The sequence below is a fragment of the Acomys russatus genome, chromosome 2 (genome assembly GCF_903995435.1).
Source record: "Acomys russatus chromosome 2, mAcoRus1.1, whole genome shotgun sequence".
NCBI lineage: Eukaryota > Metazoa > Chordata > Mammalia > Rodentia > Muridae > Acomys > Acomys russatus.
The window spans coordinates 2514891-2528594 of NC_067138.1; the positions used below are offsets into that span (position 1 = coordinate 2514891).

The following is a 13704-nucleotide window of genomic DNA, read 5'->3' on the forward strand; positions in this document are numbered from 1 at the left end:
TTAAAACTTTAATGAAATAGGCATCTCATTCAGTGTGCATTAGAAGCTAGGTATAATGGCACATTCCTGTAGTTCTAGCACTCAGAAGACTGAAGCAGGAGGATAACCAAGTTTCCAGGCCAGTTTGGGCTATGCATTGAGACCCTCTCTCAAATCAAGTAACAAGCAAACAAAAAACAGCAGCTCAGTAAAACTGACCATTAAGAGTTGACTTCTTACCAAACCTGATGTTTTACTAACATGCCCTTGTTCAGCAAAAGCTGCTGTTACAAGATTGCACTTTGTGCAGCCTCAGATACATAGCTCCACGGGGCCTAGGTTTGACTCCCAGCACACACACATAGTGAACTTGATTATGCTCTACTAACGCTGTATCCTGCACCTTCTGGTACCCACTGTTCCTCCAGAAATACCACTCTCAAGATCATCTCATGATGCAGTAGCTGACGTCCCTTTGTACAGGAGTATCATCCAAAGACCCTGTTCCACTCACAACTATTCTCCCTGTCCAGTGTTTATACAATACACAACATTATTTTTGCTGTAATCATTACAAAACGACAAAAACTGGGGCCTGGAGAAATGGCTCAATGGTTAAAAGCTCTTATTCTCTTTTATTTATTTATTTATTTATTTATTTATTTATTTATTTATTTTTATGTATATGAGTGTTCTATCTGCATAGACAGCTTCATGCCAGAAAGTGGCATTAGATTACATTATAGATGGTTGTGAGTCACCATGTGGTTGCTGGGAATTGAACTCAGGAGCTCTGGAAAAGCAGACAGTGCTCTTAACCTCTGAGCCATCTCTGCAGCCCCTCTCTTATTCTCTTTCAAAGAATGCAGTTTGGCTCCCAGCACCTATAATAGGGAGCTTACAAAGGCAAGCAGCTCCAGCTTTGGGGGATCCAGTGCCAATCTCTTTGGCTTTCATGTCTGCACTCACATGAACATACACAGAATATAGTACATTTATGCACAATTTTACAAATAAATCTTAAAACAATCACATGATAAAAAATTAATTAAAACTTAGCTAATGAAAAAGTAGCAAAGGCCATTTGATAGGTGACTTCTATCAAATATTATAAATAACATTCTAATGAAATTGGTTAGGTTCTAGAAAGGGAATTTGTACCTCATGTATAAAGCTATTATGGTATGACGTGGGTAGCCAAACATAACAAGATACTTAAAAGGAAAAAAGAAAATCCAGCATATAATATGAATATTGACACAAATATTCTAAATAAAAAAATTAAATCCTAGAAGATATTGCTCAATATCAAAATCAAGTTGTATTTATTCTAAAAATGAATAGATATTATGTTAATTATACTAACAAGTAAACCAGATTCATTTATGATTCTGTTTTATAAAAGTTCAACAGTTAGTCATAATTTAAAAAACAAAACAGCCAGGCAGCAGTGGCTCACAATTTTAATCCCAGCACTCCGAAAGCAGAGACAGAGGCAAGAGAATCTATGAGTTTGAGGACAGCCTAGTCTACAGAATGAGTCCAGGACAGCCAAGGATACACAGAGAAACCCTATCTCGAAAAAACAAAAACAAAAACCAAAAAAGTTATAAATGAACAAAGAGATAATACATATTTATGCATTAAAAGACTCAATATTATTAACAGTGGTAAGAATGTAGGAAACTGGACCTCATTACTGGAAGCATCATTATTAGAATTCTTATTATAGGAATTAACAGTTTGCCAGCTTGTTTTTGTTTTGTGTTTGTTTTTTTTGTTGTTGTTTTATCTTTGACAGGATCTCTCTATATAGTCCTAGCTGTCCTGGAACTCATGATGTAGAACAGGCTGGCCTCCAACCCGAAGAGGTCCGCCTGCCTATGCCTCCAGAGTACTGGCATTAAAGATGTGTACCACCACACCTGGCTCAATTTGCCAGCTTTATGAGATATTAAATATAGTTAGTCTATGACCTAGCGGTTCTACCTCCTAGGTATGTCTACTCAAGAAAATGAACATATATGTGTACACACAAAGACTTATACATAAATGTTTACAGTAGTATTTTTCATAATTGCTTCCAAAAATGGAGCAATATGATTTTTCTCAAGTGGTAAATAGATTTTAAAAAGGTAGTATATCACCAGGGCATGGTGGTGCATGCCCCTAATCCCAGCACTTGGGAGGCAACCTAGTCTACATAGTGAGCCCAGGACAGCCAGAGCTATGTAGAGAAGCCCGTCTCAGAAGACAAACAAGTAGTGTATCTAATTTAAAAAAAAAAATAGCAGTGAAAATCAACCAATATTGATGTGTGTTACAGCGGAGATAAACCCCAAAATATTTTAAGTAAAGAAGAAGCTGAATTTTTTTTAAAAGAGCACTTACCATATGACTATGTGTATAAGCTAGGCAAATAATGAAGACAAAACGTTAGGTCAATGGTTATTAGGTCTGGGAGTTGGAACAGGATAATTGCTGAGGATGGTCAGGAAGACTATTAAGATGTTGGAAATGTATTGATGGTGGCACAATTCTAAACTTACCAAAAGTCATTGAACTGTGCACTTAACATGAGTGAGTTTTATGGTGTGTTAATTTTTCCTCAATAAAACTGAATGAAATTTGTGAAAATCAAATGATTAAACAGAAGTATAAATTCACCAAAAGTATATACAATATATACTTTTTTTTTTTTTTTTGAGACAGGTTTTCTAGCTCAGGCCAGCGTGAAACTCTCATGTAGCTGAAGATGACCCTGAACATCTTTCTTATCCTCCTACCTCCACCTTCTGAGTGCTGAGATTACACGTGTGTGCATCCATAGCCAGTTATGTGCTGTTGGGCATCAAACACAAGGCTTTGTGCATGCTAGTCAAACACCCTACCAACTGAGTGACACCTCAGTCAACCTCCTCTGTAAAATTGGGTAAGAGAATATGCCCACCATTACTAATGTTGTTAACCAGTATCATGGGTAATGGTACAGTAAAAGAAAAATCATCATGCATATATATGGATTGCAAATATTATTATTCACAGATTATGTGAGTCTCTCAAGGTCTGACAAACTTTCTTTGAAAGATCACATAATAAAATTTTTAGCATTTCATAGTATGTAGTTTCTGAACACCCACACAGAAGCAATACATGGGTTGATGTGTCCATGTTCATGCACACTATATAAAAACAGCCGGTGGACCAGGTTTGGTCTACAGCCGTAGCTTTCCAACCCTTTATCTGTACAGAAAATCCTTAGCTGGGCACAAGAGCGCACACCTGTAATCCAAGCACTCAAGAAGGCAGAGGCAGGTGAATTGCTGTGAGTTTGAGGCTAGCCTGGTCTACAGCATGAGTCCAGGGTGGCCAAGGCTGCACAGAGAAATCCTGTCTTGAGAAAAATAAAATCCTAGAAAGTCTTAAGAGAAATTATCAGAACAAGTGAGCTTTAACCAAATCTGTTAGATGCAAAATAATAGAACTAGAATTTCCAAAAAAAAAAAGAAAAAGAAAAAGAAAAGAAAAATAGAACTCCCATAATAACCCAGCCACCTCTCTACTAGGTACACATCCAACGCCTAAGCCAGATGGTGAAGGTCTGTACTCACTCCTCATTGTACAGCATCCAGCACATGAGTGGGCTTTGAAATGTGGTGCACATAATACCATTCAGCCTCTTAAAATAAGGAAATCTTTCCCAGCAATACAGACGAACCTAGTGGGTCATAAGTGAAATAAGCCAAACAGGGAATGACAGAATTATGCTTTTATGTGGAGCCTAGAAAAGGCTCCAAGAAGAGACTTGGAGAAGCAGTGACTGGAACTATGGCTAAATTATCTAAGGGTTGAAACTGGTACAGAAGGGCGAGGTTGGTCAGAGGATACAAAATTTCAATTAGGGAGGACAAATTCAAGAAGTTTAGATTATATAACATTATAGCCTTAGTTAGTAACGATATATGCTTGAAAATCTTTAAGAGAAGGCCTTGGTGGCACTTGCCTTTAATCCCAGCACTTTGAGAGGCAGAGGCAGGCATGTCTCTGTGAGTTCAAGGCTAACCTGGTTTACAAAGTGAGTTCCAAAACAGCCTGGGCTATGTGTCTTAAAACCAAAAGAGAAAAAAGAAAACAAATCCTGAAAATATATAACACAATGGATATTTTAACTAGCTTAATGTAGCTATTTCAAAACATGTTGTAGGCTAGGAATATAGGTTAGCACAGGGTTAGCATATGCAAGCCCCACGCTTGATCTCTAGCGCCACCAAAAAAGAAGGAAAAATGTTGCATACCGTAAGTATACACACTTTTCATAAACAGTTTTATACACAGTGTTTTACTCAGTTAAAAATATCTAAAGGGGCCAGGCATGGTGGCGTACACCTGTAATCCCAGCATTCGGGGAGTCAGAGGCAGGTGGATCTCTTTGAGTTCAAGCCCAGCCTGTTCCTCAAAGTGAGTCTAAGACAGCCAGGCTACACAGAGAAGCCCTGTCTCCAAAAGCCAAAAAAGGTTACTAGGTGTAAAATAATGTACAATCATGTTCTAATTCTGTTGTGAGTATATCCTTACAAATAGTTGAAAGGCTTTTTCTTTTTTTATTTTGAGACAGATCTAACTTTGTAGCCAGCTTACCTTTGAGCTTGCTGTCTTCCTGTCAACGGAGTATAGGCACACAACAGTAGTTTTGAAATAAAATGTATATGTGTAAATATATATAGTTTTAGTTGATTTATTTGTTTGATGGTTGGAGTTTTATTTTTGAGATGGTCTCATACAGCTCACAGTGGCCCCAACTAATGAGGTGACTGAGGGTGACCTTGAAGTCCTGATCCTCCAGCCTTACTCTTCCAAGAGCTGTAATTACAGGCATGTTCTACCACACTCAAATTGTTACATATCTTTTTTGGGGGAGGGGGGCGGTTCAAGACAAGGTCTCTCTGTGTAGCCTTAGCTGTCCTGGACTCAATTTGTAGACCAGGCTGGCCTTGAACTCATAGCAATCCGCCTGCCTCTGCCTCCTGAGTGCTGGGATTAAAGGCGTGCGCCACCATGCCCGGCTCTACATATATCTTGACATGAGATTTTGCTGAGTAGCTGAGACTGGCCTGGAATTCACTATGTAGACCAAGTTAGTCTCTCCACATGTAGCTAAAGTAAATAATTTAACAGAAAATTGATAACCTTTATGGCAGTTGCGAACCTAAATTTAAGTCTTTATAGATTAAAGTAAAAATCCATAGAAAAGAAGACTTAAAAACTACAATAATCTCAGAAGCAATAGAATCTCAGTAAATTCAATTCCAACTTGGTCTACATAAGAAATTCCAGGTCAGTCAAGGCTACAAAGTGAGACTCTATCTCAAAAACCAAAGTGGGGCAGGCACAGGAGATCAGACATAAATTTAGAAAGATAGAAAATCAATCAGGAGAAGGAACATGACAGAGTTTTAGAAGCTGAGAAGCAGGTAGATGAATGGCAACTGATTTAGCAACTCTGTTTAGGCAGTTTCATTCAAGAAGTTCAAGAAGGCTGGAGAGATGGCTCAGAGGTTAAGAGCACTGGCTGCTCTTCCGGAGGTCCTGAGTCCCATTCCCAGCAACCACATGGTGCTCATAACCATTTATAATGAGATCTGGTGCCCTCTTCTGGCAGGCATGCATACAGGCAGACAGAACACTGTAAAATAAATAAATCTTTTTTTTTTTTTAAGTTCAAGAAAGCTAATTCCTGAAGCTGGAGAGATGTTCAGAGTTTAAGGGTACATTTTACTGTTCCCAGAGGACCTGAGTTCAGTTTCCTGCACCAGCCATCTGTAACTACAGCACCTGCGTCGTACACACATGCATGTAAATAAAAGTAATTTTAAAAACAAACAGAAACCTGGGGCTGGAGAGATGGCTCAGTGGTTAAGAGCACTGTCTGTTTTTCCGAAGGACCAGGGTTCAATTCCCTGCATCCACATGGCAGCTCACACCTGTCTGTAACTCCAGTTCCAAAGGGATCTGATATCACACCAATGCACATAAAATTAAATGAAGTATTAAAAACAAAAAACAACCTAACTCCTAAGTTGCAGAGGGAAAAGTTTAAAACTTTGGTTGGTTTACCCTTTGGTTTTTTTACCCTCAAAAACTATAGGAATTGACAATTCTGGTACCCTGTAAAAAATAGGTACCTAAAATAGAGATTTGAATGAGAAATATTTATGAGCTGATAGCTCTACCATTTACCCCTTCCAATGGGCAGTGGATCATGTTACCAGAAGCTTCTGTTTCTGTAAAGAGGGCAGTATAGAAAATTTTGCCATACTGAAGGATGTCAGAAACAGTTGGAGGTTCCATTGCCTTGCCAAAACCAAGGTGCCTGAGTGGCAATGCACACTCAATGTTGAATTCTGACATTTTCAGCTTCTCTCAGTTGTTGCCCCCTAAGATATTAGCACTAAAAACTTCTTCAGAAATGGCTTCCTCTATCTTGTACTCTGGGTTCCCAGTCAGCTTGAATCCCTGCTCTTATACCAAGCAAGTATGCAGTAACCATCAGACGACTAAGAACAACTTTTTTTTTTTTTTTTTTTTTTCGAGACAGGTCTGTCCTGGACTCACTTTGTAGACCAGGCTGTCCTTGAACTCACAGCGATCTGCCTGCCTCTGCCTCCCCAGTCCTCGGACTAAAGGCGTGTGCCACCACTACTCCCGGCTAGAAAAACTTCTAATAGAGGAACCAAATAGGAAGTTTGGGGGGTAGAGACAGCATAGGAAGAATAAAACATAGCAACTAGTTACACATATTAAATATGAGATTTGAATGCTTGAAGCAAAAATAAAATACAGTAGAGAGGCCTTTTAATGGACTAATATTGTTCAACCTCTAAGTAACAAGTCACAGCCCTTCATTTTAAAATTCTAAATCTGCTTTGTGCACCAAGACTGCAGCCTGAGTTTAGTCCCTGGGACCTGTATGGTAAAAGGAGAAGAGCCAGCTCCTTCAGGGTATCCCTCACACGTGTGCTCCTCCCTACTGTATGGTAAGAGAAGAGCCAGCTCCTTCAGGGTATCCCTCACACGTGTGCCTATCCCTACATCATTTTTCTGAGTTAAAAAAAAAGTTTATATATTTTTCTGTGGGTATTTTATGGTTCATGATTTTTACAATAATCAAAAAAGGAAATTTTTAAAAATGAAAATTATCAAAGAGATTAGGCAGACAGGTCTTGAAGAAGAACCAAATATAATTAAGAAAGAAAGAAAACAGCTGCGGTTGTGGCTTATTGGTAGAGTACATGCCTAGCTTGCAAGAGGTGCTGGGGTACCACAAATGAAAATATGGAAACTTATATAGGACAGATCAAATGATCGAGTAGGCACAGTTAAAGCAGTAGATTAGACAAATGGGCTTATAATTGAAAAGTCACTGAGAACACAACATACAGAAATGGGCAAATAGGAAGATGAAAATACAGTTTGAGAGCCAGGCATGGTGGCACACACCTTTAATCCCAGCACTTGGGAGGCAGAGGCAGGCAGATCTTAGTGAGTTTGAAGCCAGCCTGGTGTACTAAGCAAATCTAAGACAGCCAGGACTGTTATACAGAGAAACCAAAACCACCACCAACAAAACAGAGAGTAGGAGACATCAAATGTGAACGTTTCAGACGTCTAGACCTACAAAAGAAGAGAGGAAGTGGGTGAGAGGCACTATTGATAATGACTAAAATTTCCAGACTATTTGAATAATATAAACATTATCTCAGAAAAGCTTATGAATCTCCATGAAGACCAATACAAATCTAACTTCTTATGTGTCATAGTGAAATTGTAGGATTTTAAAGACAAAAAGATCAGCCAGAGGAAGTGGAGGACAAACATGTAAGTAACAGGCTGGCAGACTTACAAATAGCAGCAATGGAATAGTTTCCTCACCATTCATAGAGAACCACTGTCATCCTTAAGTTGTATATTCTGAAACCTTTCTCAAAAGAATGACAGGCGTAAGAGAGAGTCCACTTTAGTAAAATTTTACTTAAAAATTGTTAAGGATATACTCAGAAAAAAATCTGAAAAGAACGTTGGGGGTTAAAAGGGGGTAGTAAGTAATGCAGCTTAAAATGTGTGTGTAGCTGGGCGTGGTGGCGCACGCCTTTAATCCCAGCACTTGGGAGGCAGAGGCAGGCGGATTGCTGTGAGTTCGAGGCCAGCCTGGTCTACAAAGTGAGTCCAGGACAGCCAAGGCTACACAGAGAAACCCTGTCTTGAAAAGCCAAAAAAAAAAAAAAGAAAAGAAAAGAAAAAAAAAAGTGTGTGTGTGTGTAGCTCTCAGTTCTGCTTTAAAGTGTTTTGGCTGGTGCTGGAAATCATTGCATTTGTGGTAACACTAGGTTTGTCGGTCTGATTTCTTCTGCAGGTGTACAGAAGATGGCTGTCCACATAAGAAGTTCTTTCATACACGCTTTCTCATGCGAATGAGATTAACACCAGATTGTTCCAAAATGCTGATCTCAACATCTTCTGGATACTTGCTGATTTTGCACGATTTGGATTTAACGAAGTCTTTAGAAGTAGGGAGCTATCCTATTTTGAGAGCAAGAAGAACTACTTCAAGTTCAGGTAAGATTTTCTTCTTATTAAAAAGTTCTGAAGAATCTGAGCCACAAAGCTATATAAGATAATAATTTAAAAATTAGGGGTTTTTTGCTTTTTTTTTTTATAAATTAGTATTTTACAGAGGTGGCATGTGTTCCTGTTTTAAGTATGCTAGCAGGCAAAGAGAAAGGAAGCCATTCTTCAGAAAGCTGACTCCTAGTTCCCCAAGGGCGTGTGATGACCTGCATGTACCTCTGACAATGTAAATTTGTGCCTCTAGAAAGACTTTTGGCTCTAAAATCCCTCTAAGATTTACATTACCTTTTGGCCACGGCAGCCATCTTCCCGTAACTCGCCAAAATGACAAACACAAAAGGAAAGAGGAGGGGCGCTCGCCGTGTGTTCTTTAGGCCTTTTAGGAAACATGGCCACATACATGTGAATCTACAAAGAGGGTGCTATCGTGGACATCAAGGGAATGGGCACTGTTCAAAAAGGAACGCCCCATAAGTGTTGCCATGGCAAACCTGGAAGAGTCTACGACGTCACCCAGCATGCTGTGAGCATCATTGTGAACAAGCAGGCTAAGGGCAAGATTCTCGCCAGAGAATCAACGTGCACAGTGAGCACATCAGGCACTCTAAGAGCAGGACAGCTTCCTGAGCACGGGCAGGAGAGCAGCCAGAAGACGAAGGAAGCCAAGGAGAAGGGCACCTGGGTTCTGCTGAAGCGCCAGCCTGCACCACCCAGAGCAGCAGACTTTGTGAGGGCTGATGGGAAGGAGCCTGAGCTGCTGGAGCCCACTCCATATGAATTCATGGCCCAATGTACACAAATAAAGGACCTGGACTGTAAAAATAAAAAGTAAAGAATAAAAAAGATTTACACTAACCAAAGATTTACACTAACTGGCTCAAATTTAGTGGTGGCTCAGGGTGATACCTGTTTTAGGATGTTACATTATAGTCATTTCAAGAGTTCTAGGTTTGCCTGGGCATGCTTGCATATACCTATGATCCCAGCATCTGGGAGGCTGAGGCAGGCAAATTACTGTGATTTCAAGGCCAGGCTGGTCTACAAAGTGAGTCCAGGACCAGCCAAGGCTACACAGAGGAACCTGTCTCGAAAAACCAAAAGAAAAAAAAACAAAAAAAACAAAAAAAAAACGGATCTGAGTTTGTAGTCTGTCCTACACTTTCGTTGTCCACTCAGAAGCTGGTGCCATTTTGGAGCATCCTATTACCAGAGCTTATTCTACTTTCACTGCTGTTCTCATTAAACGTAAATGAAGTTGAGGCTCACAAAAACGTAAATGTTATATCAATATTATCTGATAGGCTTCATATTACATCTACATCTGGAAATGAAAAGACTGGCCTGGAAACATAATATTGTTTATAAACAAGATCCCAGCTAGGTATGGTCATGCACCCTTGTAATCCCAGTACTCTGGGAGGCAGAGGCAGGCAGATCTCTGTAAGTTTGAGGCCAGCCTGGTCTATAAAGTGAGTCCAGGACAGCCAAGGCTACACACAGAAACTGTATCTCCAAAACAAAACAAAGAAAACAAAAACAAGATCCCAAAGTGAAAAAAAAGACATTTTGTTAAACAACTTCAAATGGCTAGATTCTTTCTCCTGTGTGCACAGACTGCTGAAAATTCCTTTTGGTCCCGAAGTGATGGCTCAGTAGATTAAGGCACTTACCACCAAGTCTGACAATCTGAGTTCCATCTTTGTTCATCCCACAGGGTTGAGAGAGCCAACTTCCCACACCTGTAACCTCCCCACTCATGCTGTGGCACACACAATAAATGAATAGCTATTGGTTTGGTTTTGGGGTTTGTTTGTTTTTTACTCCCTTGAGACAGGGTTTCTCTGAATAGCCCTGGCTGTCCTGGAGCTCACTCTGTAGACCAGGTTGGCCTAGAACTCAGAGATCTTTTTGCTTCTGCCTCCAGAGTGCTGGGATTAAAGGTATTCCGCACCACCAGCCAGCATTTATTTGTTTTTAAAAATCCTTTGGGAAAATACAGGTATAATTGTAGTAAATTTTTAATTTGAAATTTTTAACTTTTACAAACCTATGAAGTCTAATAGTTATTTAAGTATAATGCTTTTCAGATTCAAAATTGCCTTTTTAAAAAAAAGTTAAATATTGACAACCAACTTAAGCTTAATAAGAAAGTGATTTAGAAGATATAGTTGGCCACTTTTTTAAAGGTGTGAGACAGGGTTTCTCTATGTGGCCGTGGGTGTCTGGGAACTCAGTATGTAGATCAGAGTCACATCAAACTCAGACCTACCTACCTACCTCTGCCTTCCAATAATGGGGACTAGAGGTGTGTGAATGACTCCCCTTAAGTTGTTCATTTTTGACTGAAAAACCAAAAAGCTCTTCAGTCTGGATACGTTAGGCAACAAGGCCTCTTGTGGACAGCAGCAGCTGCCAGAGATGCAGGGCGAGGTGGGGGGGTGTGAAGTAGCTCAGCACATAGCATGTCTGGCACTCACTTCCTACAGACTTTAATTTTTTTTCTTCTTCTATTTTATAAATGAGAGAGAGGCAGAGATGTTGGTGTGCTTACTTGGCCTTTTATCTTACATCATATGAGACTTTCCTATGAAAGGTTTTTAAAGAATATAGACCTGAAACAGAACCAAGAACTGCTTTGTCTTCATCTTAGTTACAGTCCAATTCACATGAGATTTTGTCAGCACATTTTAGGTGTATTTTAAAAGTTGAAGTAGATAATTTAAAAAATTAAAAGATACTATAAGAGTTATGCTAAGTTTATTTTTCAATTTTCTTTTCAAGATTTGACCACTTCATCAAGTTCTTCTGGTTCTAGAGTTTCTGGTTCACCTTGTCATCACAGTGACTCTAATTCATCTGAGAAACACATGTCACGAGCCTCTCAACGAGAAGGTAGGTTAAAAGTTTGGTTTACAGCCTTACAGCAATAGATTATATCCCATGGCTTTCTTTTGGTTAGGTTTATCCCTAAAAACTAAGAGAAATGAGTTAAGAGAAATGAGGCCCTATATTGCCCTTTCAGTCATCATTTGAAAAAGCTCAACCATTGCCTGGGTATGGTGGTGCAGGCCTTTATTCCCAGCACTTGGGAGACAGAGGCAGGAGGATCTCTGTGAGTTCAAGGCCAGCCTGGTCTACAGAGAATTTCAGGACAATGGAAGCTTTGGTTTTATTACCTGGCCCAACCTTAACTTGGTCTATTTGAAGACTACAAGTAGTTGAGAACTGTACTTTAGAAATGTAGATTCCGGACTGGAGAGATGGTTTAGAGGTTAAGAGCACTGGCTGTTCTTTCAAAGGTCCTGAGTTCAACTCCCAGCAACCACATGGTGGCTCACAACCCATCTATAATGAGATCTGGTTCAGGTGTATATGCAGACAGAACACTGTACACATAATAAATAAATACATCTTTTAAAAAAGAAAAGAAATGTAGATTCCAAACAGAGATGCTATGAAAATTAAATTTTATGCATGCAGAACTAGGCCTAATGGCACAATTTATAATCCAGCCCTTGGAAGAGGCAGGAGTTTCAAGAGCTCAAGATCAGCTGGACATGGTGGCGCACGCCTTTAATCCCAGCACTTGGGAGGCAGAGGCAAGTGGATCGCTGTGAGTTCAAGGTCAGCCTGGTCTACAAAGCGAGTCTAGGACAGCCAAGGCTACACAGAGAAACTCTGTCTTGAAAAACCAAAAAAAAAAAAAAAAAAAAAAAAAAAAAGAGTTCAAGATCATCTTCATCTACAAAGAGACTTCTTAAACCAGCCAGGGCTACATGAGACCCTGTCTCAAAAAAGAACACCACCACTAGGAAAGTTTCTCTCTTGATATTAACTTTCTAGGCTGCTTTCATATGACACTTATGGCATCCTCTCATTAGCAACAGGGGTATTCTAGGAACTAGGCTGCAGGAGATGATGTGGCTTAGTGCTGTCACCAAGAAGATGGCTCTCACCCTTGTTTTATATCTATTTATAGTATGGATGGAAACTTGCAGTTGTTCAACCTAATGGTTTTTCCAGTTTCACTGTGATATAAAATGGCATGCCTTCTACAGAAACCAAACTTCATATTCTGAATTTTGATCTTGTCCCAGGCCAGCAATATGCTTTATTTGTTTGTTTGTTTCGTGGTTCTGGAAAGTGACAGGGATGTGCATCTTCCAAGCAGCCACACAGTTTTGAGCATAAACAACTAACCGTGAATAGTGAGCTGTCCCAGAGCTGTGGGTTAGTGTGCTGAGTGCATTACAGCCTAGGGTGTTTCAGCTTTGACGGCTGCATTAACCCCAGTGTGAGAGCAGCATCTGAACTGTCCTCAGGGGCGGGACAGCCTCATCTCTCTCTAAAAGGCAGTCCTGTCTTTCAAGTATTTTCTTCTTTGCTCTATAGACCAGTAAGTCCTCTGAGTTGAGAATTATGACCTTAATTTTCTAGACTCCTTCCATGTATATGGCTTCACTTCTTAAATGAAGAGCTTTTTGAGATCAGGTCCAATTCAAGAAAGGCCCCACTCAGCTTTGAGAACTTAAATCACTGGTTATTCCTGCTACAAAATTTGCATACCACATATTGGGTCTATAGTGGCCAACCATGTTCTTTTATGTGTGGTATAGTGTAAGGAACAAACTAAGGGGTTAAGGCAAGGAAGCAGCTGCCAGAAATCATAGTTCTGATGTATAACAGAAATCCAAAGCCAGGCGTGGTGGCGCACGCCTTTAATCCCAGCACTCGGGAGGCAGAGGCAGGCGAATCGCTGTGAGTTCGAGGCCAGCCTGGTCTACAAAGTGAGTCCAGGATGGCCAAGGCTACACAGAGAGACCCTGTCTCGAAAAACCAAAAAAAAAAAAAAAAAAAAGAAATCCAAAATTTTTATTTTATTTTTTTGTATCTCAGGAGTTTCACCACGAAATAGTCTTGAAGTCTTAACCCCCGAAGTTCCTGGTGAAAGAGATCGTGGAAACTGCATCACATCCTTACAGCTGCACCCCAAAGGCTGGGCCACCCTTCTTCGGTGCTCAAGCAACACTGATGATCAGGAGGTATATGCTGCAGCGCTCACACATGTCAGGGCTCACTGCACAAACTGCTGTTGTCCTG

At 40.0% G+C, this 13704-nt stretch overlaps 1 protein-coding gene across 2 annotated transcripts in view; it reads left to right on the top strand.

Annotated features, from left to right (window-relative positions):
- The window catches only part of Dcaf10 (DDB1 and CUL4 associated factor 10), a 39161-nt gene that overhangs the window by 24411 nt on the left and 1046 nt on the right, over positions 1 to 13704 (top strand). For both annotated transcript variants that reach the window (XM_051157588.1, XM_051157578.1), the window contains 3 exons: positions 8390 to 8592; positions 11386 to 11496; positions 13501 to 13646. In XM_051157588.1, the coding sequence (XP_051013545.1) occupies positions 8390 to 8592; positions 11386 to 11496; positions 13501 to 13646 (460 nt within the window). The remainder of the gene's footprint in view (positions 1 to 8389; positions 8593 to 11385; positions 11497 to 13500; positions 13647 to 13704) is intronic.